Source organism: Vitis riparia, chromosome 7 (genome assembly GCF_004353265.1).
Source record: "Vitis riparia cultivar Riparia Gloire de Montpellier isolate 1030 chromosome 7, EGFV_Vit.rip_1.0, whole genome shotgun sequence".
Lineage (NCBI taxonomy): Eukaryota > Viridiplantae > Streptophyta > Magnoliopsida > Vitales > Vitaceae > Vitis > Vitis riparia.
Genome location: NC_048437.1, coordinates 22,253,584 through 22,277,652, shown reverse-complemented (window position 1 = coordinate 22,277,652; position 24,069 = coordinate 22,253,584). Strand labels below are relative to the sequence as shown.

Here is a 24,069-nt window from a genome sequence, read left to right as displayed (position 1 = left end):
AAGATCAACAAATGGCAGCTAGGGTAAACAAAAGGGAAAAAAAGATAGAATGGCGTCGCCCGGACTTGAACCGGAGACCTTCAGTGTGTTAGACTGACGTGATAACCAACTACACCACAACACCAATCTGGCAAGTAATGTTAACCAAAATGAATTTATTAATATGATCACAAAAATAGCTCCTATTGATGATGTTACCATGTTTTTTTCCTGGTAGATGACTCTAGGAAGTGATGAAGGCAAACAGGAAGGTACCATTCAATAAATTTTCAGTGGAATAAGGTCAGAGATAAGCCACTGTTTTCTCAAGCTTCATTCATCCTCAAAAAGTCCTGTACACCATGTCAAAAACATTTGAAATTTTGATCTCAATGACAGAAAATGAAGCAGTCCACCATGGCCCATCAAAGGTTCCCATTTCAGCATCCCAGGAAAGAGAGAATGCCTCCTTAGTTTTACTCTTATTATTGCCACTATTATTGTAGCAGCTGGTTGTTGAGCTCGTTATTGAAACAACAATATATGACAAGAGGGGAAAAATAATACAACCCAATAACTATTGCAATAAACCGAGGTTGTCTAAGAAATTTCGAAACAGAAACTACACCATGGATGCTTCAAGACCAATAATTGTATCAGTACCTCAACTACCCTTCAGGCCAAGATTTTGAAAATTAAAAGAAAATTAGATATGGGGACTGGTCTTTCCCCTGAAAAATGCATGGAGAAAGTGACAGTTTGGGACAGAGATTCAGGTAGAGAAATCCAGAAAGTAGTTTGGCCTGTTTCTGAGTTTTAACTGAGATTTTTGTAGGCAAGTTCATGGACACAAAGTGGAAGAATGGATGTAAAGAAGTGCAGTCCAGAAGGCATGAAAGGTATATGAAGCGCGTACATTGAGTTGAGACTCAAACCAAGGGCACTCACCACTCCTTCCCTTAGTGTACAGCTCTGGGAAACAGACACTAAAAACAACTCACATGAGTCCCCATGCCACTGATTTTTAAAAAGCCAGAATGACTTCTTACCTAATGGCCCATTCTATCATCTTCACCACCACACACCTTATACCTGCAACTCAGTTTTCCTCTTAACTTGAGTGCACACTGTCCTTTTCTATTTGGTTCCTTTACTTGATTTTCTACCCTACTCTTCCAACTCTTTCTCATTTGGATGGTACCTGTAACAACAGTAAGTTCACACATGGGGGGCTCCTGGAATCCTTTCCTGCAATTCCATCACAGGCCCCCCTGGCATTTTTTTCTGCTACGACAAACTACAGATCATAGTATGCAAAAAATAAAAAATAAAAAATAAAAAATTTAATCTTCACACGGCTTTGCCGACTTGGGTTTGGACTGGTAAAAGTTGAATTGATTACTCGTAGGGAATGTACTACTAACCCAAGAACTACATTTTATACGGATGCTACAGCTAATAAACCAGCTTGTCGTTTGGCTGATCTACTTGTTGGCAGGTCAACAATGATGCCTACCGACCATCCCCCCTGGGCAAGTAACCCCCCACAGGTATAAAAGCGTAGGCTCACACCTGGAAAATGAAATGCCAATTCTAAGAAGATACATGAAGCTACTTCCCATTTTGCTGGTGTTCCCACTTTGGACACCTGTAACCGTGTTCTAATCAATACATACTATCATAGTAGACTGCTGGACAAAGAAATTGACAACAGGACTATACATTAAAACCATGGGTCACATATTGATTCTCAGGGGGAGACTTCCTGACGATGTTTCCATGTTTTTGCCTTTTATAAACTGCTCCAGTGACCATGTGTAACCGTGTCCTCGTGCATACGACATATGCAAAGACAGAGACAGGAACCTGTGATAGAAATATGGTAAATCTCAGAAGAAACTGATCTTACAGTATTGCAGAAATCCTGACCTCTTAAGTACATGGCTTGGTTAAACACATGGGGCAGTGAGTGTAGGGCTGCATGGTCCTACTTAATTGGTGCATTTCACTTGGGAAGAACAGAAAGCTGTAAAATAGATTGAGAACAAGCAGTTGATAAAACTACATTGCATGAGAAAGAGAGCTTCTATCTTCTAAAATCATGGTTCAAACAGGCACAACATAGCCAAGTTCTTAACAAAATCTACAGAAGAATCAAACCAAGATATAGAAGGAATGTTTAACACAGAAAAACCAGCCTGAACACATGGTGAAGACATCACTTTTGGCTAGCTAAGCAAATCTGCCTTCCTCGTTAGACAGAGCTATTAGCATTTCTCTCCGGTCCATATCCTTGAAATTTTAAATGCCTTCAAATAAGTGTTTTCATCAATACCTTCCGTAGCCCCCAAGCACCGCATGCAGTATTTAAGGAAAAACAAAGGAGACAGTTTGAAGCTCCATGATTTGCCTTCATTTCTTTTAAACCTGACTCCTTGTTTCAGTCCACACCTTCAAAGGTTCACTCCTCTCGGTAACCCAGGCCTCCCTATCAGTATAGATGATGTTGTTAATATTCATAAAGCATCATTTACATCAGTGCATCTCCCACATATTGTCAAAATCAGAATCCAGTATAAGCAAGTCCACAGCTTCATCATTCGTCTTTGTTGCCTCAAACACTCATTTAAGCTTCGTACATTGCCTTCAATGCTTTGGTGCTCAATTTTGTCACCTCAGTCCATACGCTCAGAGCTTCATCAAATTAAGATACCGAAGCTTCACTGATCTCACCATCAGAGTCTGCATCTGATGAATGTAGGTTCATCCCAGTAAATGGTACAAGCAGGCAACGTTTTTTGCAAGAATTTAAAATTAAAAAAGAAAGAAAGAAAGGAAATTATATGAAAAAAATAAAAATGGAATACAGTAATTACATATTCAACCATTTCCTTGTAACAGAAGAAACTGCTAAATCAATACAACAATGGCCCTCAAGGCCAGAATTTTCAATTGCATTATCAAAACAATTAACTAAAGTGGAAAAGGGAGAAGGGGATGTCAAGAGTCCATATAACATGTAACTGAATTTAACCCCATGGAAAATGGGCAAGAAAAGCAAGTGAAAGAAAGTCAAATACATATAACATATCTGTACAGTTCAGATTAGCAAACCAAAACCCTCTTCACCTTGGACATCCTCACAAAACAAATTCTTTCACTCTGCATTGTTAAATATCCGACTGCCTTCATGCAAGTGCTTCTGTCAACAACCTCCACAGCCTCCAGGTACGATCTTCTGTCCCTCCAACTAAAAGCTTTCTGTAACACCTTCCATGGTTTTGGAGCACTAAATTGTTTTATGTTATACCTTCAACTGCTTTAATCCTCAACTGTTCAGTCCATATCCTTCAAGCCAAACTTCAATGTCTCAGTTAGCTTTGTACTTTCACCTTCGTTGCTTTCATCCTGAACCATTTAGTCCACATCCTTCAGACCAAGTTTCAAGCATCTCATTTATCCTAGCCTCTCTCCTCCCTCAACTGAGAGCATGCCCAATTGTGGAAACACTGTTGGCACCCCTCTTGGAGTTGGATCTCCATCCCTAGAATACAGAAAGTGCAGTTGGATTTTACATTTACCATATCATCCTCTAGGCATACTGCATTATCAAGAATGATGCATTGTGGGCATGTAGGCACACATTTAGTTATGACAAAAAGTGGCATCATCTAGAGCTGGTTGATTTTCTTAGAAAATACCATGGAAGAGGCATCTAAAGGCTTTTCGAATCCAATGAATGCCAAGAACAATAGGTAACCAGAAAGAACGTCATCTTCTTTGAATAAAGTACTCAAGAAATTCTTAAAAAAAACTAATTTTATTGATCAATAATAACAATTTCCTTCCAAACCCTAGCTATACTCAAGTATCTACACACCTCATAATCCTGAAGATAAGAGAAAAAATATAATTATAATTGTATTCATTACTCAAGTATCTACAGACCTCATAATCCTCAAACTAAGAGAAAAGAAAAATATAATTATAATTGTATTCATTATCCCAAGATAATAGGAAAACAAATTGGGAAATCTAAAAACACAAGAAACCTAAAAAATTGGAATTACCCAAAGAAAAAAAATACTTATCTTCATGCATCAGTCCCTCTAGGTTGGAAAGAATCTGTGCTCGAATTTGCAAGACTTTTGTTCGTCTATTGGAATCTTAAGTAATTTTATCCATTCTTTATTTGCTATCCCTCATGAATGAACTGATTATGCATTATATAAATCTCGCAAAAGGAATAGATATTTTCAGTTGTTCTTCTTCTTAAGAGCGGTGTTAATTGTAGAATAAATTTGCATCATGATTTGTTAAGGATGTATAGCATTGTTTAAGGCACTAATGTAGTTCAATCCTCACACCTTCATACTCTCTTTGAACTAATTCCCTTTCCATAAACTTTTCCCAAGTGTTATCAAACTTTACCTACTTATTGTAAGAACAATCTTTATGCATAAAAGAAGCCATTAATTATGCCTAAACTTCTTGTCTCTAGAAATTGATCAAATATTGGCAAGACTTTACACCCAATCAACAAGTGGGTTGCAACCACTAATTCTCACATTATTATCCCTGGGGTATTATCATAGGTTGGAGGAAAAATTCGATATCATGGTGGCCTTCGGAACTGTCCCTATCCTCTACTAGTCTATAACCTTAATTCAAGGTTTTGGCTCTTATACCACTTGATCTATAGGGTTCACAGATGCAACCCCAGCACATGAAGATAGTTCTATCTTTCAATAACTTTAGATATCTCCTTTTTAGATTTCCCATTTTTTATGTCTTATCTTTTTAGGTTTCTTCATTTGTTTGCTTGTTACCTTTTAGTAACAAAACCACTTATACTTACAACTAATTTCCTATTATTTTAAGGATGATAAGGTCTATACATACTTTATTACATCTAAAGCCAAAAGAAAGATTCTGAAATGTGGCAGCACGGGTATAAAGGTTAGGAAAGATGAGATGGCTGTTGAGTCACATGCAAGAGAGGAAGAGAGGGAGATGAACTTGCAGGTAAAAAAGGAATCAAATTATGTGTCTAATGCTAGTCAAAAGTGTTAGTATGCTAGTATAGCTAGATTACATTGGCAATTTTAGTCTAAAACACTGGTTCAAATGCTACTTACTTCTAAAGGTACTTATCAGCTTTAGAATGAGGTTGAATACACAAGTTAGTGAAGTAAAGTGAGGTAAGTATGCAGTTTGGACAGTGGTTACTAATAAATTAATAATTGAATTTTGGTAGAGAGTCTAAATGTGTTTAAGGCCACTTGAGTGCTCAAAGAAGTTCTTGATCTAAATTAAAACGCGAGAAAAAGTGAAAGTGGGGAGAATTGCTCAAATGCCCAAATGGGTCATGGGAACCTCCATGAGCGCTGAGTACTCCTTAGGGACTGAGCATCCCTCATGATTTGAGACAATAATTTTCAAAAATCCGTTCTTTTGTTGGTCCTTACTTTCCAAGTTTGTTATACTTGGAAAGTAACAAACTTGATTATACTTTGAGACAAACGGGTCATTGGAACGTCCATGAGCGCTGAGTACTTAGGGACTGAGCATCCCTCATGATTTGAGACAAAATAATTTTTAAAATTCCATTCTTTTGTTGGTCCTTACTTTCCAAGTTTGTTATACTTCCCTTCCTAGTCTACCTAGGGTTTTGTGCCTAGAAAGGAAAATATTTTTAATAAAATAGAGAGAATAATTGATTATCTATCATTACTTTACCAAGGTTCTATAACTCACAGAACCCTTCAGATAAATTCCTAGAATTCCTTTAGGAAAAAAGGCAAGGTTGTTGAATTGCTTACCTCAAAAAGAATTAGGTGAAGATTACTAAGAAGCATAGGGATGCTGGATTGAGGATGTAAAGAAGAGCGCAAGTGTTGATTAGTAAAGTTCCTTAGAAGAAGATTGCATTTGGTCTAGGTAAAACCATATAATTTCTTGAGATTTAGTGAATTTAGAGGGAGTTTCTGTGTATTTTATGTCTCTCATCTTATTACTCTTCCCATTTATTTTTATAATTACACCTAATTAATTTGATGTGGTTGATAAAATTAAAAATTGTCTTAAAACTACTTATTCACCCTCTACAGGTAGTTTCTTGTATCAAGAACAAAGTTTCGATAATGTCAAAGCAGGTTAAAATTAAAAATAATTATTTTAATTCCTACTTTCGTCCTTGAAAACATGAAACCCCACAGAGTGGAATCTGCTATAAACTTTCCTGGTTTTTTGATGGAAGCAAATATTTCCTTGAAAAGTTAAGACGATTTTTTTTTCCTTACAATGCAAGTGAGCTAGTTTAGAACAAAATGGAACACGGGTGGTTACTTCCATTAAAAAGGGGACAAACTAGAAGGATATCTTGGTGATGTTAAGCCCAAACAAGAATAGGACAAGGTTGACAATTAAATAGTGAAGGTAATGCAAGGATCTTTGCTGTATTTTCAGTACAATTAACCTTCACAAATTTCAGAGGATTGCAACTTGAAAATACGCTAGAGAAGTTTAAGAAGAATTATCTATTACATGAGGGAACTTCTACTATGAAGTTGTCCAATTACAAATGCTCACTGCTAGGTTTGAAAGTATTAGAATGGATGAAAATAAGACCTTTTCTAATTTCTATGTTGAATGAAGGACCATTTTAAATTCTACCTTTAACCTAGATGAAAACTTTCCAAACCCCAAAGTGATTAAACAAATTTTAAGATCCCTCCCTATGAGAGATTTAAGCCTAGGGTGACAGTCATAAAAGAGAATAAAGATGTTGACTATCTTCTTGTGGATGACTTTAGATCTTTAAGATGTCCCAACCTTCTTCTAAAAAGCCTAGGGGTGTTGCCTTGAAAGCTTCCCAGAACAAACCTAAGAAATTTGACAAAGTGATAAAATTACGACTACAGTTGAATTGATGTCTCTTTATTTAATAACAGACTTAGGAAGCATCTTTGCTTTCAAAAGAAAATAAGTCAAAAGAGAACCTCTAGGAAAGGGAAGAAAAATGTCACAAAAGATAAAGGTTCATCTAAAAGAGATTTAAATGTTTTAAATGTGGAGACAAAACAGACATTGCTAAGAAATGTCCTTGTCCCGTGAAAAATAAGAAAGTCATGCACTCAGATGGCTTGAGCAAGAGTCAAGATGGCCCAAGCTATGTTGTTTTTGCATTGTTTCTTTGCATGCTGAAAAATCTTATTTGCTTAATAAAATAAGCTTCCTTGTGAAAGAACATCATTCTTTGCTTCAAAGTAAAGAGTTCTTGACTCTTGAAATTGAGATACTAAAAAGGGTACAAGGCTGCTAGCTTGTTGAAGGGAAGTGGCACACACTAGTTCTAAAATTTTAAATAGATTAATTAGAAAAGGTAAATCTTTCAAAGAAAAGCATGGTCTTGGTTACATAGAAGAGCCCACCTCTTCTAGTAGTGGGAAGACTTCTTTTTGGAGGCTTATGGAGATGTCTACTCACTTGAAAACACCTCTTAAAACCATTACAGCCTGCACCTTTCGTTATAAATATGGACACATGCAAAGTCGATGCTATAACAAGCTACTTGATAGGTTAGGGCCCCAAGTGAGTAGGCTAGTTTAATGAGTCACACACTCTTAGAAATTAAATCCTGAATGTTAAGAAGAATTGTAGTTCACACAATGGTTATAGGAAAATGAAAGGTAAATAGGCACCTCCCTTAACTATAGACAACTTGGGGTTAGGAAGAGTGATCTAAAGTGTAGAAACTAGAATCCCTCATATTGGTACTTTGACAGTGGGTGTTTAAGGCATATGTCTGAAGAAAAGTCATTCTTCATCACTTCCGAGGCTTTCCTTGGTTCATGATATATATATATATATATTTGATAGATAAAGAGAATAATATTAAACGGAAAGAGGAAACACCAAAATAGTGCCCTCTAAGCATACAGGGAGTATACAAAAGCAACCCAAAGGCTCGAAACCAAGGGAGGAGGAAATAAACAACAACCCCTACCCTGGTGGTAACATGATATAATGTTGCTTGTCTCAAGGGCAAGGGATTTAATTGCCACACTAGTTTGTTCTAGGCCTAATGATGTCTTTTTGAAGGATTCAGAGCCAATTTGATAACACTATCAGAAAAATTTATGAAAACAATTTTGGAGTAAAGTTTTCCTAGGACAAGTATGAAGATCTAGATGAGAATGAAGATTGCATCATCATTGGTACTAGGATTACAAATAATTGTGATTTAGTGTGTTTCCATACTAAACTTCATTTCATTGAGTAATGGAACAAAAGGATGGGGCATATAAATTATAAGGAGTTAATCAAAGTTGCAAATAAAAGGCTCATTACAGAAGTTCCTAATTTAAGCCAAGTAATCCCATATATGGTGATTGTTTAAAAAGGAAGTAAATTAGAAGTTCACATAAGAGTTAAGAACTTAAGATTGTATCCACACCTCTGGGCCACTGGATTTGATGCACATGGATCATGAAGTCTAATGAGGGCTAAGACTATAGTTGGAAAGAAGTATGCCCAAGTCATAGATGATTTCTCTAGGTTCACATGAACGGTTATATGCATTACAGCTCAGAATGTAAAAAGGGTTCTCAATTGTGAGGATTAGGAGTGGTGGGGGGAGATTTTAATGAACTTTTTGAAATTCAAGGAATTAAACATTAATTTTCTACTCCTAGAACCCATCAACAGAATGGTGTTTTTGAGAGGAAAAATCAACTGCTACATAAGCCACTAATAAGGAGAATTTGATAAATTTCCCTGGCGTTTTTTTTTTTCCTTATACATTTTTTTCTCCATTTTATTTCCCTCAAATTCTATGAAACCAAACATCGCGACAGTTTTTGGTATATTTCCTTCTTTAAAGACAGAAAATGACATTCCTTGAAGACTTTCTTTCCTCTACCCGATAGATGGAAGAATCAAACACTACCAACCCATTAAAATGAAAAAAAAAAAAAAAATCTGAACGAAACCCTAGAAAAAGAAAGGAGGATAAATATGTACCAAGCAAATTTATGACTGTGGGGTTTTCTGTTCACGATTTGAAGCTGCAAGGGGGCGCCATAGGCACCGAACTCTGCTTTTTCGAGTTGGGAATGGAAGGACGTCGTTCCCATGATCAAACCCCAGTCCCCTCCCCTCCCGGGAAACGCAGAAAATGTTGATTTAAAAATTTTTGAATTCAACAGAAATTGGTAATTTGCCTTGAAGTAATGAAATGATCCTAATTCGTATAATATACATATATAATAAGATTTAAATATATTAATTTTATAAATTTTAAATAAAATTAACAACCATAAAAGAATTTTTTTAATAAAATCTATTTAATATTATACTTATTATTATTATTATGTTTTTTTCCTTTTTTTTTTTTATCTTAACCTATTTTATATTCTTTCACTTTCAAATATAATTTTTTTTTTAAGAAATGTTTTGTCTTTCATAACATTTTTCTAATAAATTATATTTTAAAAAAAATTATATTTGATATTTTATCAAATAATTTTTTTTTACTCGTGGATTTTTTTAGATTTTAGATTTTTTATATTTAATTAAATAATATAAATTCAAAATTGTAATTATAATTCTTTAAGTAATTTTAAAATTCCCAAGAAACATTTAAATGTTTTTTTTTGTTTTAAATTTCAAACTATGTATGAAGCTAATTTTCTAATATATACATACTTAAAAATTCTCTTTTTATTGCAATTTATTTTGAAGTGGAGGTGGCTCCAACGGTCTAGAAAGGCGTGTGTAGGACAGTAGGAGAAGCCGGTGGCAGACTGAAGCTCCCGCCTTGTGTGACCATTAGAGACTAAAATTCCCGCATTTTCTGGTTAGAATGATTGAGAGTTTGCATTTGAAATTTCAATTTAATAACAGCTGGATCGTTAAGAACCCTATAAACCCTAGATTGAGAGCTATCATTTTAGCTTGAAGATTTCCCTATGCTTTCAGAAAGAAAAACTGTTCCATCTGCGATCATAGAGAGATCACAGAGATAAAGATGGGGATGATGAAAAGGCGTAGAGATGAAGACGAGGGCAAGTACCAATGGATGATTAGAAGGTGCATTCCCTTCAAATTGGCGGGGAGGAGTCGCTTTCGTGGAGTCTTGGACACTTCTCATGGTGTCACCTGGCTTCACCGCCACAAGCTGGGCCAAGGAAGCTTTGCATCTGTATACTCTACAATATCGAGATCAAAACCGGTTGTTTTTGTTGATGATAATGGCGGCAGTTGCATCATGCCCTCTGAATTGGCCGTGAAATAAGTGGAAATCTCCAAATCGTCATCCATCCGCAGCGAAATGGAGATTCTTTGTGATCTGAATTCCAGCTTGTATGTGGTGTGCTGTTATGGGAACGAAATCACAAGGTCGGGTGATGGAAAACTTTACTACAATATACTGCTGGAGAAGTGTTGTGGGGGTAGTTTGGCAAGTCGGATCAGGAACTCTGGTGGGGTTGGATTACCGGAGAATGAGGTGAGGTGCTATACCCTGGATATAGTTCGAGGACTGTGTTATATTCATGACCATGGTTATGTCCACTGCGACTTCAAACTAGATAATATCCTACTTGTGATGACTTGTTGCAATGGTTTGAGAGCAAAGATCGGTCATCTTGGGTTGGCCAAGGAAGCCTATTATAACCCTGTAGATGAGGATGATGATGATGAGGGATGCAGTGGGATGAGAGGTACTTTCCGATATATGTCTCCTGAATTAGTAGAGCATATAAGGTGCAGTGTTGGCTTTCAGACATATGGGCACTTGGTTGCATCGTGATAGAGATGATGAGGGGGAAGCTGGTATGGAGTTGTGAACAAATTGAAGGGTCTTGTCACACGTCAAGACCCACTCCAAGGGCGTGATGGTCATTTCACACCTTAAACTCGAAGGCTTAAAATATAACCCAACCCAAACAATTATCTTGTAACTAGAAGTTATCAATTATCAAATATCTGTTCAGAGTAGCGGAACAAAATTATAAAATCTTCAAAACTTAACTTTAAAACTAAGCATCCATCAACCAAAATTCATTATCCAAATAGATTGCAAACTCAAACAACTCAAGTGTTAACAAAATTTTCATAATCTCCAAATCTCAAATTCAAACTATCATAAAAAAAATTAAAAGTTCAATATCTAAATTGCTTCCAAAAACCAAATAATCCAAATGGACATAAACTTATAAGCTAATAATGTCCAAAAATAACATCCTAAACAATTCTAATGATGACTATTCCCCGACCTAGCCATCACTCTTCGCCCAAACTAAGGGTACCTAAAAAGTAATCAACAAATATGAATGAACTCAAAGCTTAAAAAGGAACATTAATGCAGTCCATGGATCAAATATTTCAAGTTCACTTGCAAAATATGAGATATTATAACTAATTATTTTCATAAACCTTTGAGTCAGTTTTGTCAATACATTCAAAACTTTTAACTGCACACTTTCATTTTTTATTCAAACATTTTCATATCAAATTCAGTCAAAACAGTCAAATAATTTATTTACTCTAGTCATCAAACATCAAATGGTGCAAAGTTAGATGAGACTTTTCAAATAGGTGGCTAGCCTCAAATTGTTCCTTTAAGGTGGACGAAACCAAACACTACTAGTATTAGTAACCTCTAATCAAACCCCTAGAGGCTGGGGTCCAAATCAATTACATTCCCTACCAAGAAATGTAAAAGTCAACTATTATATTCCGTTGACAATGGTCAAAAAGTCAAAAGTCAACTATTATATCCCATTGACAAGGGCCAAACAAATCAAAGTCAAACACTTATTTCAATTATTCAAATTTGCAAAACATAATATCTCCACATTTCTCTATTATAAACAAACTATAAGGTTCTAACATACTTTTTATGCAAAACATATTTGATCCATGCATAAAATGAATAATAACTCAAAATGTTTCCAAATGATGTATATAAAAATTTGTTTCTAAAAAAAAAAAAACTACATTAATTTCCCTTACCTTAAAACCACTTAGAAACCTTAAAGAGTTTAGCCCCAAGAAACTAACTCCCCCCTAACATAACAAAAAGATACTATTATCACAAAATTATTTTCCAACTTCTTAACCAATAACAGTTTAGTTAATTAGTTTCCCTTTATTTATTTTATTATTTATTATTTATTATTATTATTATTATTTTGAAAAATGTATCCTCAATAATTTGTTTCTAATTCCTAAACTAAATTGAATTTCTTAGAAATATTTATTTGAAATAATTTCTCGCATCCCTTTATACAAGAATTTATTTATTTAATCCAAACTCATCATTATGTAGGTTTCCTGGACCTACTTCTTCTTTTAATAATATTAATATATATATATATATATATATATATATATATATATATATATTCCATCCCAGATTCTAGATGCCATTTAACTTTTCAAAGTACACACACCAATTTTACATGTCATTTGACTTTCCAAATCACACACACCAAACAACACCATCTTCAGAATTTCTTCATTTTTTTTATATACCCAATCACATCTCAAGTCCTCCCTCAAAGACTTCTTCCACGTTATATATATATATATATATATATATATATATATATATATATATATATATATATATATATATATAAACCTAGATTGGGGTTTCTTAAAAAATTACCTAAAGCTTTCACAAAAAGTGACGGATCTAAGAAAATAAAATTGAAGAATTAGAAGGAAAAAAAAAAAAATCTTACCTATAGAGATTTATTCTTTAAACCCTGAATTCCAACTCCAACCTTACGTTCTCTGTAATTTTATGAATAGGAACGCTATTTAGAAAAGAACAAGAAGAATAACAATTTCCAATTTATACCTAGGGTATTTATTCAGAAAGTTACATTTTTACCCCTATTTCATTTTATTAAATTAATTAATTAATTAATTTAATTATTATTATTATTTTCCTAACTTATGCCTAAAAAAAATTTGACTGTTACATCCTCCCCTCCTTAACAAAAGTTTAGTCCTCTAAACTTGACATACCCGAGTCTTAAAATAATTGAGGATGCTTTTCTCTCATCTCTTCTTCTAACTCCCAAGTGGCCTCTCGGATATTATGATTGCTCCACTGGACCTTTACCAACTTAACAACAGCATGTCGTAGTACCTTATCCGTCACATCCACAATTTGAACGGGCACCTTTTCATAGGCCAAGTCCTCAAAAATTTGAATAGGCTCCAACTCCACAACATGAGAGGGATCATAAATATATTTCCTCAAAGTCGAAACATGGAATACATTAGGAATCTTAGATAGATTTGGGGGCAAGGCCACTTTATAAGCCAAAGTGTCTACTATTTCTAATACCTTAAATGGTCCCACAAAACGAGGATTGAGTTTCCATTTTCTTCCAAATCTTATTATAGACTTCATAGGTGAAACTTTCAATAAAACATGATCACCCACCTCAAACTCCAAATCTCGTCTACGATTATCAGCATAAGTATTTTGTCTACTTTGTGCTGCTTTCAATATTTCTTTAATTAAAAAGACATTTTCAACAATCAATTGCACAAGTTTAGGCCCCAAAAGTTTCTTCTCTCCAACATCATCCCAACAAACAGGAGATCTACATCTCCTACCATATAACGCCTCAAAAGGTGTCATCCCAATGCTAGCTTGAAAGCTATTATTATAGGCAAACTCCACTAGGGGTAAATAATCAACCCAATTACCTTTTAGGTCAAAGCATAAGCTCTCAACAAATCTTCTAAGACCTGAATTACCCTTTCTGATTGACCATCAGTCTGCGAATGAAAAGCAGTACTAAAACTCAACTTAGTACCTAATGCTTTCTATAAACTATGCCAAAATCTAGAAGTGAAACGAAGATCTCTGTCAGATACTATAGAAACAGGTACACCATGCATTCTCACAATCTCCTTAATATATAGAGAAACCAAATGATCCATAGAAAAATTGACTTTCATAGGTAGAAAATGAGCAGACTTTGTCAGTCGATCCATAATTACCCAAATAACATTATTACCCCCTAAGGTTCTTGGCAACCCTGTCCCAAAGTTTATGGTAATATGTTCTCATTTCCATTCAGGAATAGAAAGTGGTTATAATGATCCTGTTGGTCGTTGATGCTCAGCTTTCACTTGTTGGCACACTAAACACTGAGCCACAAATCTTATAATATCCCACTTCATACCTAGCCACCAATAATTTTGCTTCAAATCTCTATACATCTTCGTCCCTACTGGGTGGATCACAAACTTAGAACAATGAGCTTCCTTCAAGAGCTCTCTCTTTAAATCTCCATCATTTAAGACACAAAGTCTAGTCCCAAATCTCAAAATCCTATCATCTGATAAGACAAAGTCAGGCTTACTACCCCTTTTAACTTCCTCTATAAGCTGCACTAATTGCATATCATTCTTTTTTGGGGTCTTAATTCTCCCAACCAAGTTTGGTTGCACTCTAAAGTTCGCCACAAGAGCTCCCGAGTCCAAAACTCTTATATGGACTTGTAAACTCCTCAAATCTTCCAATAATTACCTCTGACAACCTCTAATAGCTGTTAAGGAACCAACAGATTTCCTGCTCAAGGCGTCAACCATAACATTCGCCTTCCCTGGGTGATACTGAATAATGCAGTCATAGTCTTTACGTAGTTCAATCCACCTCATCTGTCTCATGTTCAATTCCTTTTGAGAAAATAAATATTTCAACCTCTTATGATCTGTGAATATCTCACAAGTTTCACCAAAAAGAAAAAGTCTCCAGATCTTAAGTGCAAAAACCACTACAGCTAACTCCAAATCATGAGTAAGATAATTTCGTTCATAAGGCTTCAACTGTCTAGAAACATAAGCTACAACTTTCCCATGTTGCATAAGAACACAACCCAAACCGAGAAGCATCACTATACACCACAAACCCTCCTGAGCCTAAAATGATAGTCAAAATAGAAGTTGTCACCAATCTGTTCTTTAACTCTTGGAAACTACTTTCACAATCATTAGACCACTCAAACTTAACCCCTTTCTGAGTCAACTTGGCTAGAGGTAGGGCGATCTTAGAGAACTCCTCAATAAACTATCTATAATAACCATCCAATCCTAAGAAACTTCGAATCTCGGTCACAGTTTTAGGTCTCCTCCAATTTGACATAGCATCTACCTTTCTAGGGTCAACATAGATGCCATCCTTGGTCACCACATGCCCAAGGAAAGAGAATTTGTCTAACCAGAACTCACATTTCTTTAGTTTAGCATACAATTGCTTATCTTTGAGAGTCTACATTACAATACTCAAATGACGCTCATGCTCTTCCCTACTCTTTGAGTACACCAAAATATCATCTATAAAAACCACCACTAACTGATCTAGATAGGGCTTGAATACCTTATTCATTAAGTCCATAAAAGCAGTATGTGCATTAGTCAAACCAAAAGCTCATAATGCCCATATCTAGTTCGAAAAGCAATCTTGGGTACATCTTCACTTCTAACCCTTAACTGATCATAACCAAACCAAAGATCAATCTTAGAGAACACACATGCACCCTAAAGTTGATCAAACAAATCATCAATTTGAGGAGAGAAATACTTATTCATCACCGTCACCTTATTCGATTCTCTATAATCAATGCAGAGTCTCATAGATCCATCATTCCTCTTTACAAATAAAATATGAGCTCCCCAAGGTGAAACACTAGGCCTAATGAAGCCCTTATCTAACAACTCCTGAAGTTGAATCTTCAACTCCTTAAGCTCTATAGGTGTCATCCTGCAAGAGGCCTTAAAGATAGGAACTGTCATTGGTGCCAAATCAATGGTGAACTCCACATCTCTCTCTAGTGGCAAGCCAGGTAGATCATCTGGAAAGACATCAGGATAGTCTCTTACAATGGGTATGTCTTCCAACTTTAAATCATTTTCCTCATTCACAACATAAACTAAAAGGCCTTGACAACATTTTTTGAGCAAATAACTAGCTTGCAAGGTTGAGATCCACTCTGTCACGCCCCAAGACCCACTCCAAGGGTGTGACGGTCATTTCACACTTCAAACCCAAAAGCTCAAAGTGGAAACAACACAAACATTGATATTATAACTGGAAATTTACCAATTACCAAATTCATGTTCAAAGTAGTAGAACAAAAATTCTAAAATCTCCAAATAATATATTTTTTTTAATTAACACATCAAACCAAGTGTTATTGTCAAACTCAAATAATGCTAATGGAAAACAAATTTTAACATCTAAACAATGCTAAAAAATAAAGAGAGTTTTGACACAAGTCCTAACAAGTCAATTTCCCCTCCTAACTTTCACTCCTCGCCCGAATTGAGGGTACCTGGAAAATTATTAACAGAGGGGAATGAGCTCAAAGCCCAATAAGGAATATTAATATAGTTTCATGGATTAAATAGTTTCAATCATGCTTACAAAAAGGAGATTTAGTGTAAGATCATTTTCATAAGAACGTTTGAGTACAAATATGTTAATACATTTTAAGGTGTTTAACCAAACATTTTCATATGTATTAAAATCATTTCATATCCATTTCAAATCAAATACATTTCAATTGTTTTCACTCTGGTTATCAAAAAACAAATAGTGTCCATTTAAGTGGGACTTTACAAATAGGTGGCTAGCCTAAAATATTCCTTTTAAGGTGGATGGAACCAAACACTACTAGTACTAATAACCTTTAATCAAACCCCTAGATGATGGGGTTCAAATCAATTACATTTCCCACCATGAAAATGTAAAGATCAACTATTATATCCCGTTGACAAGGACAAAAAAAAAAAAAACCAGAGTCAAACACTTATTTCAATTATTCAAATTTGCAAAACATAATATCTCCACATTTCTTTGTTATAAACAAACTATAAGGTTCTAACATATTTTTCATGCAAAACATATTTGATCTATGCATAAAACGAATAATAACTCAAAACGTTTCCAAATGATGTATATAAAAATTTGTTTCTAAAAAAAAAAAAAAAACCAACGACATTAATTTCTCTTACCTTAAAAGCATTTAGAAACCTTGAAGAGTTTAGCCCCAAGAATCTAACTCCTCCTAACATAACAAAAAGATACTATTATGACAAAATTATTTTCCAACTTCTTAACCAATAATAATTTAATTAATTAGTTTTCATTTATTCATTTTATTATATTTTATTATTTATTAATTAATTTTTTTTAATTTATCCTCAATAATTTGTTTCTAATTCCTAAACTAAATTGAATTTCTTAGAAATATTTATTTGAAATAATTTCTCTCATCACTTTATACAAAAATTTATTTATTTAATCCAAACTCGCCATTATGCAGGTTTCCTAAACCTAGTTCTTCTTTTAATAATATTAACATATATATATATATATATATATATATATATATATATTCTTCTTTTTTTCCATCCCAAATTCTACATGTTATTTAACTTTTTAAAGTACACACACTAATTCTACATATCATTTGACTTTTCAAATCACACACACCAAATGACACCATCTTTAGAATTTCTTCATTTTTTTTTATATACCCAATCATGTCTCAAGTCCTCCCTCAAAGACTTATTCCACGTTATTTTTTTTTAATTTTTAATTTTTAATTTTTTTTTAAAAACCCTAATCTAGATTGGGGTTTCTTCACAAATTACCTAAAGTTTTCACAAAAAGTGACAAATCTAAGAAAATAAAATTGAAGAATTAGAAAAAAAAAAAAAAAAAAAAATCTTACCTATAGAGATTTGTTCTTCAAACCTTGAATTTCGACTCCAACCTTACGTTCTTTAGAATTCTGTTAATAGAAACGTTATTCATAAAAGAACAGGAAGAATAGTAATTTCTAATTTATACTAAGGGTATTTATTCAAAAAATTACATTTTTACCCTTATTTCATTTTATTAAATTAATTAATTAATTAATTTAACTATTATTATTATTTTCCTAACTTATCCCTAAAAAAAATTTGGCCGTCATAGGTCTGATATGAGAAATCTTTTGAGGCGGATAGCTTACAGCTCTGAACTCCCTGAATTTCCCAGTGCCATTTCAGAGCAAAGGAGGCATTTCTTGAAAAGGTGTCTTGATAGGGATATTGATGAGAGGTGGTCAACCTTGATGCTCTTGCGCCACCCTTTTCTTTCACCACTCGACTTATAGAAATATAGGGCCTGTTTGTTTAGTATTTTCAAGAACTGTTTTCTGTTCTTGAAAACAAAAAACACCAAAAATTTGTTTGGTTGAAAGAGTCGTTTTTGTTTTTGTTGTTCCCCATGTTCTCAAAATGGCACTGTTTAGAGAACAACAAAATGTTGTTTTCCCCTTTTTTTACTGTTTACACAACAAAATTAAATAATAAAAAACCCATATGTTCTCCGTGTTTTTTTTCTTCTCGTTCTCATTTCTTCTCCAGCACAGTTGCGTCGCCTCTTCTCTAGCACAGTCGTGACATCTCCAGTAGCAAGAAACGAAGGTAATTTCCGCATATGTTGAAGTTATTTTTGATAGATCTAGTAAAATAGGCTTTTTTTTTTGCAATATTTGTTGAGAAAAATGTTAGATATGGATAAAGAGATATCAGTTATGTTATTCGAATGAGATTTGAACTTTTTTTTTTTTTTTTTATCACCTGTTGTTAGTTTTTTTTTTTCCCATTTATATTTTCCTGTTTGGATGCTAAGAAAAGTGGGGAACGAGAATGAAAATAGAAAAAAAAATTCCTGATTTTTTCCCGTTTTGATTTTTCTTGAGTTGTTCTGTTAAAAAAAACAAAAACCTTGCTTAAAGACATGGAAATCAAACAGGAAAATCTAGGCTTGACGGGTAAAACACCTCAAGGAAAATGGAAAAAATGAAGAGAATCAGAAGAAGATGAGGTGTTGAATCACCAAGAACTTTTTCTCTCTCTAGATCTGCTCTTCCTTTCTCTCATCCGGATTCCAAAGCCCGTTTAAATCCAGTTGATGACCATGGACCTCCACTCTTTGCTTCTTCCCTTCTTCTCACCTTCCAATCTCATGAAAGCAAAAATAATTAAAAAATTATAATAAAGTAAAAAGTAAAAAATAAAAATAAAAAATAAAATCAAAATTATTAAATTATTTTCTATATACTACTTCAAACTTATTTTAATTTTTTCATATGATTATATAATTTAAAATATATAAATTTTAATTAATTTTAATGGTATATTTTTGTAATAAATCAAACATTAAAAAATTAATTTTTTAACATTATTGAAATCAAACGGTCAAAGGGGAATATCCATCGGCATATTCTGAGGGCTAGGTCAGTCTTGAAAGGAAGAGAGATGTGGGACTAGGGGTTCCATCCACTTGGGCAATCTGATTTGAACTCGGACTTTGCACTGATTAGCTCTTGGATGTTACTCATCTATTTTCTTGGGGTAGTGGAGAATCAGTGGAAAGATATGTGACCATCTCCTTACTTGCATTTATTTTGATGTCTTATTTATTTTATTTAGAAGCTTGTTAGGTGAAAATTAGTTATAAATATTAAATTAATTCTTTTTAAAACTTTTTATCTCATCTTAATAGAATATACTATAATTTTTAATAAAATTAAATATTAAATCAATAAAAATAATAATAATAATGATTTTATCATGTTTGATTTATTTTAAAAAAATATAAAAAAAATATTTTAATTTTAAAATTAATCAAATATAAAATTAATCAAACTATTATTATTTTTATTTACTTTTCTTTCATTTTTCCCCAATTTTTGTTTCAAATTTTATAAAAACTAAAAAAAAAGTCTTGAAAATCTAATTAATATCAAATCTATTTTTATTTTTATTTATTTTTCTTTCATATTTTTATACACTACACTATACATCAACAATCTTGATTCTCATTTAAACATAGCGTTAAGTTCTATTGGTGGTTTTAAAAGTTGTCTCCTCATAAAGTTCTTATTTGTGATGGGATTGAACAGATGACAACTGAGATAACAGATGTTGAGGATGTAGGAACATGGGGAGGTAATATAGAGAAAATCTTTATTGACATCATGGTAAATGAAGTTAATAAAGGTAACATGGATAGTGATACATTTAGTACCAACACATGAAGAAGGATCTTACTTGAGGTCAATAGTCAAGGGAAAAGAAATTTCAACTTGAAGCAGCTTAAACAAAAGTTTAATAGACTACGTGCAATGCACCGTGAGTTCTATGATCTTTTAAAGCATATTGGATTTGGATGGGATGCTGAAACTAACACAGTGCATGCTCTAGAAGAAACCTGACAAAATTATATTCGAGTAAAAATAACTTTTAAACTAATTACTTTTTAATTTAAATATTTGGTAAACATTAAGAGTGAGTTTTTTTTTCCTTCTATTAGGCACACCCAAATGCAAAAAGATTCCGCTCAAAGGGATGCCCAAACTACAACTTGTTGGGATTGATCTTTAATCCATCAACAGCAACCGGTGCCCCCCACTACTCTTCCACCCAAGATCCCCCAAACACTGATGATGAGGATGAGATGGATGACAATTTGGAATATGGTGGAGTGCATGTGGATGTAGATACTGAGATCCCTAATGATCCTCCATAACTAGAGATGGTAGGAGGAGTGACCACCCGTTCTAGAAAGCGTGTAACTGATTCTCTATTAGAGTATAGAGGTAAGAAAGAATCCATATTAAGTCAAATGGGAGATGCTTTGAAAGCTTGGGTTGAGGCATCAAAGGCTAGAACAGAAACATCTCGAGCTAGAATTGAGGCATTATTGGCTAGAGTGGACAGATATAAGAGTGGAACTAGTAGTGAAGCTACTAGTGGAGGTACCACTGATTTTAGCATAACAAGGTGCATGGCAGCCTTACAAACCATTGAATTGTTGGATAATGACAAATATTTAAAAGTTGTTGAGAAATTCACAATGCTGGAGTGGAGAGAGATATTTATAAATATGCCTGATGAGAGGAAAATGGCATGACTTGATAGACTTTAAATGTGAATGTTTGGATGCAAAACTATTATGATGACATTGAAATATGTACTATTTATCTTTTGGTTAGAATATTTTACCATGCTCTTTAGTTTGTCATTGTATGGATGTTATTTATGGTTATGAAACTTATACTATAACTACTTTAATATTCATTTTGTGTTATTTTATATTGTGAGTTCATTTGTTTTGTGTAGTGACCAATGGATGATAATAGCACAAGCAGTGGTTCACTATATGAGTCAACTTCATCTTCTGAAGAGGGTGATGATTTAGATGAAATTTTTATTGCTCACATTATGAATGAGTATGAGGAAATATTTTTATGCAAGACACCTCAAAGGACATCAATGTTAAGTGGTACACAATTTGTAAGAGATATGATAGAAGGTCATCCTCAGACATGCTATGAACTATTTCGGATGGATAAAGAAACATTTATGAACCCTTGTGATCATCTTAAGAGACATGAAAACTTATAGGATACACGATTTGTCACAGTTGAAGAGGCAGTGGCTATGTTCTCACTAATCGTACGACATAATGTGAGAATGAGGGTTGTAGCAGACTGTTTTCAACACTCTACAGAGATTGTCGCTTGACACTTTAAAGAAGTTAGACGTGCATTATGTCGACTTGGCAAAATTCTCATATGTCCTAACAATATGACTAATGAGGTGTCTTCATATGTTGCTAGTAATCTTAAATATTTTCCATGGTTTAAGGTAAGAGTTTATAAAAAATATTTATAAATGTGAATTTCATGACCATTATTTAATTTATTTCCTTAATAATAATAAATGTTTGTTGTTGTAGGACTGCATTGGTGCAATTGATGGCACTCATATTAGTGCATGGGTCCCAGTTGATAGACAAACCAGTTTTAAAGGTAGAAAAACAGTTATAACACAAAATGTTATGTGTGCATGTGATTTTGACATGATGTTTACATTTGTTTATGCTGGTTGGGAAGGAACAGCAAACGATGCACGTGTCTTTTTGGATGCATTGACTAGACCAGAAGTCAATTTTCCTTGGCCAAGTGAAGGAAAATATTATGTAGTTGATTCTGGTTATCCTTGTATATCTGGATTTTTGCCACCATATCGAGGTGAGCGATATCATTTACAAGAATATCGGGGTAGATGTAATCAACCTATCAGGTATAAAGAACTTTTTAATTATAGACATTCATCTCTTCGGAATATTATTGAAAGATGTTTTGGTGTTTTGAAGACCTGATTTCCAATATTAAGGATGATGCCTTGTTATAAGCCAAGTAGGCAACCATCAATTGTTGTTGCATGTTGTACCCTTCATAATTGGATTTGTCTATTAACTCGGAATGATCAATTGTTTAGAGAATATGAGGTAGAAGACCTTTCAATCGAAGGTGAAGAAGAGAGCACAAGTAGCACAAACCATTCAATTGATTTATCAGATGAGAGTGCAGCAACTATGGCAGCTTGTAGAGATCAAATTGCTAAAGTGATGTGGGCAAATTATATTAATGTCAATCCATGGCTTATCTTATTTTTAATTTTAATTATTTGTCAACACTTTAGTGTTTTGTTAGAATTTATATATATTTGTTAACTTAACTAGTTCTCATTAGTGTTATGTGATGTTTGTTGTAATTTCTAATGATTAAATATTACTTATAAATTTAATTTATAATTGTAAAAGTAGGATGAACAAAAGACCCATGTGAAATACATACATCATATTTTATTTTATTTTTAATAATTTATCAACTTATATAAAAAAAATTTAAATTAAATAATTTTTAAAATTTAAATGAACTGTGTATTTAAAAATATTTATAAATTTATAATATAAAGTTACTTGAAGAAAATATTTTATTAATTGGAAAAGAAAAAAAACATCTTTCAAACATGTTTTTTTATTAACTAAGTCAAACATGTTTTTTTTTTTGTTTTTGAGAACAAAAACTGTTTTCCAAAATTCAGTTCCCAAACACAATTTTTTTTTCTAAAAACACTAGAAATTGTTCTTAAAAATTGTTATCAAAAACTGTTTCCCAGAACAGTTTTCAAAAACAGCAACCAATAAGGCCCATAGCCTTGTTACTTCAGCGATGTATATAGTCTTGTTGTTTCAGCAGTATATATATATATATATACTCTCGGTATCTCTTAACCAATATTGAAAAAATCTAGAGAAATTTTCAGAAAGAGTTTTTTAATGCAACTCTGGGGATCATTACTTGACTCTGTCTTCCAACAAATAGAGCTTTGAAGTCCTTGTGGTATTTCACAGCTTCTTCCATGGTGATTCTTGGCACTTAGATTAGTCTTTCTTTGACAGCTTCTGAACAAAGGCTGCAAACCCATTTTGTAGGAAAGAGAGAGAGAGAGTTCAATAATACCATGCCTTGTACTGAAAGAAGAAAGTAATGCAATAGTTGAAAGTACTGCATATACACTTACCATGAGAGAGAAGAGATTGGATTCTTCTTCCATAGTAGGCTTATTTACAAGAGATTTGAATCAAACAACAGAAAGTTAATGTAGTTGTGACTTTTACTAGGCTGGGTTTTGTTGGTTGATGAGAGATCTTTAACAACAGATGCACCACTAGGGGTCGTGCATGCTGCTATTTTCAATAACAGTGTTAATGGGAAAAGCAGCATACAATCACACTGCTGGAGAAAATTCCTGCAAAACTATAATAAAGAATCAACCACCCATGGTTGTATTACAAGTCTGACATTGATGGCTTATTAAAACCCAACTATTAGTTTCCTTTTCGTTTTTGGCTAATACATATGAGTTATTAGTATAAAAGATAATCACCAACTAATTGGGCTATGGACATCCCCTTCCCTGCTAGGAAAAAAACTTTCCCCCTTGGGTTTACACAATCAAGAGGAATGCTGGGTCCTGTTTCTGTAGCAGAGTTGATCTTCACCATTTTTGAATGATTATGTTCCAACTGAGGTGGAGCTTCATTATCATGCGCAAGGCCTTCAGTGATCCCCATGTGACTGAGCTCATCAGACCATTATGTCCAGGCGCGGAGTAGAAGTCTCAAAATTTACTCTGTCCACATTG

General features: G+C 33.7%; 1 protein-coding gene, 1 long non-coding RNA gene and 1 other non-coding gene across 3 annotated transcripts; 1 reads left to right on the top strand and 2 right to left on the bottom strand.

The window, feature by feature from the left end:
- Window positions 1–50: 50 nt before the first annotated feature.
- Window positions 51–124, bottom strand: TRNAV-AAC. The gene has a single exon. It is a non-coding gene; the product is annotated as a tRNA-Val (tRNA).
- A 2,697-nt stretch (window positions 125–2,821) lies between these two features.
- Window positions 2,822–9,172, bottom strand: LOC117917383. The gene is made up of 2 exons (XR_004651686.1): window positions 9,004–9,172; window positions 2,822–3,523 (listed from the first exon to the last, which is right to left on the bottom strand). It is a non-coding gene; the product is annotated as an uncharacterized LOC117917383 (long non-coding RNA).
- Window positions 9,173–10,312: 1,140 nt separating this feature from the next.
- On the top strand, window positions 10,313–20,599 carry LOC117918158 (mitogen-activated protein kinase kinase kinase 17-like). The gene is made up of 4 exons (XM_034834673.1): window positions 10,313–10,703; window positions 10,766–10,815; window positions 19,974–20,051; window positions 20,384–20,599. The coding sequence occupies exons 1-4, from the start codon at window positions 10,313–10,315 to the stop codon at window positions 20,597–20,599; spliced, it is 735 nt and encodes a 244-aa protein (XP_034690564.1).
- The last annotated feature ends 3,470 nt before the right edge of the window (window positions 20,600–24,069 follow it).

What these genes read in the sequence shown, in the direction of transcription:
- LOC117918158 (XM_034834673.1), top strand. Translation starts at nt 10,313, where the DNA reads ATGGAGATTCTTTGTGATCTGAATTCCAGCTTGTATGTGGTGTGCTGT. An exon ending in AGATGATGAGGGGGAAGCTG is followed by an intron (nt 10,816 to 19,973) that starts GTATGGAGTTGT and finishes GGGATTGAACAG; the next exon opens with ATGACAACTGAGATAACAGA. An exon ending in AAATCTTTATTGACATCATG is followed by an intron (nt 20,052 to 20,383) that starts GTAAATGAAGTT and finishes TCCTTCTATTAG; the next exon opens with GCACACCCAAATGCAAAAAG.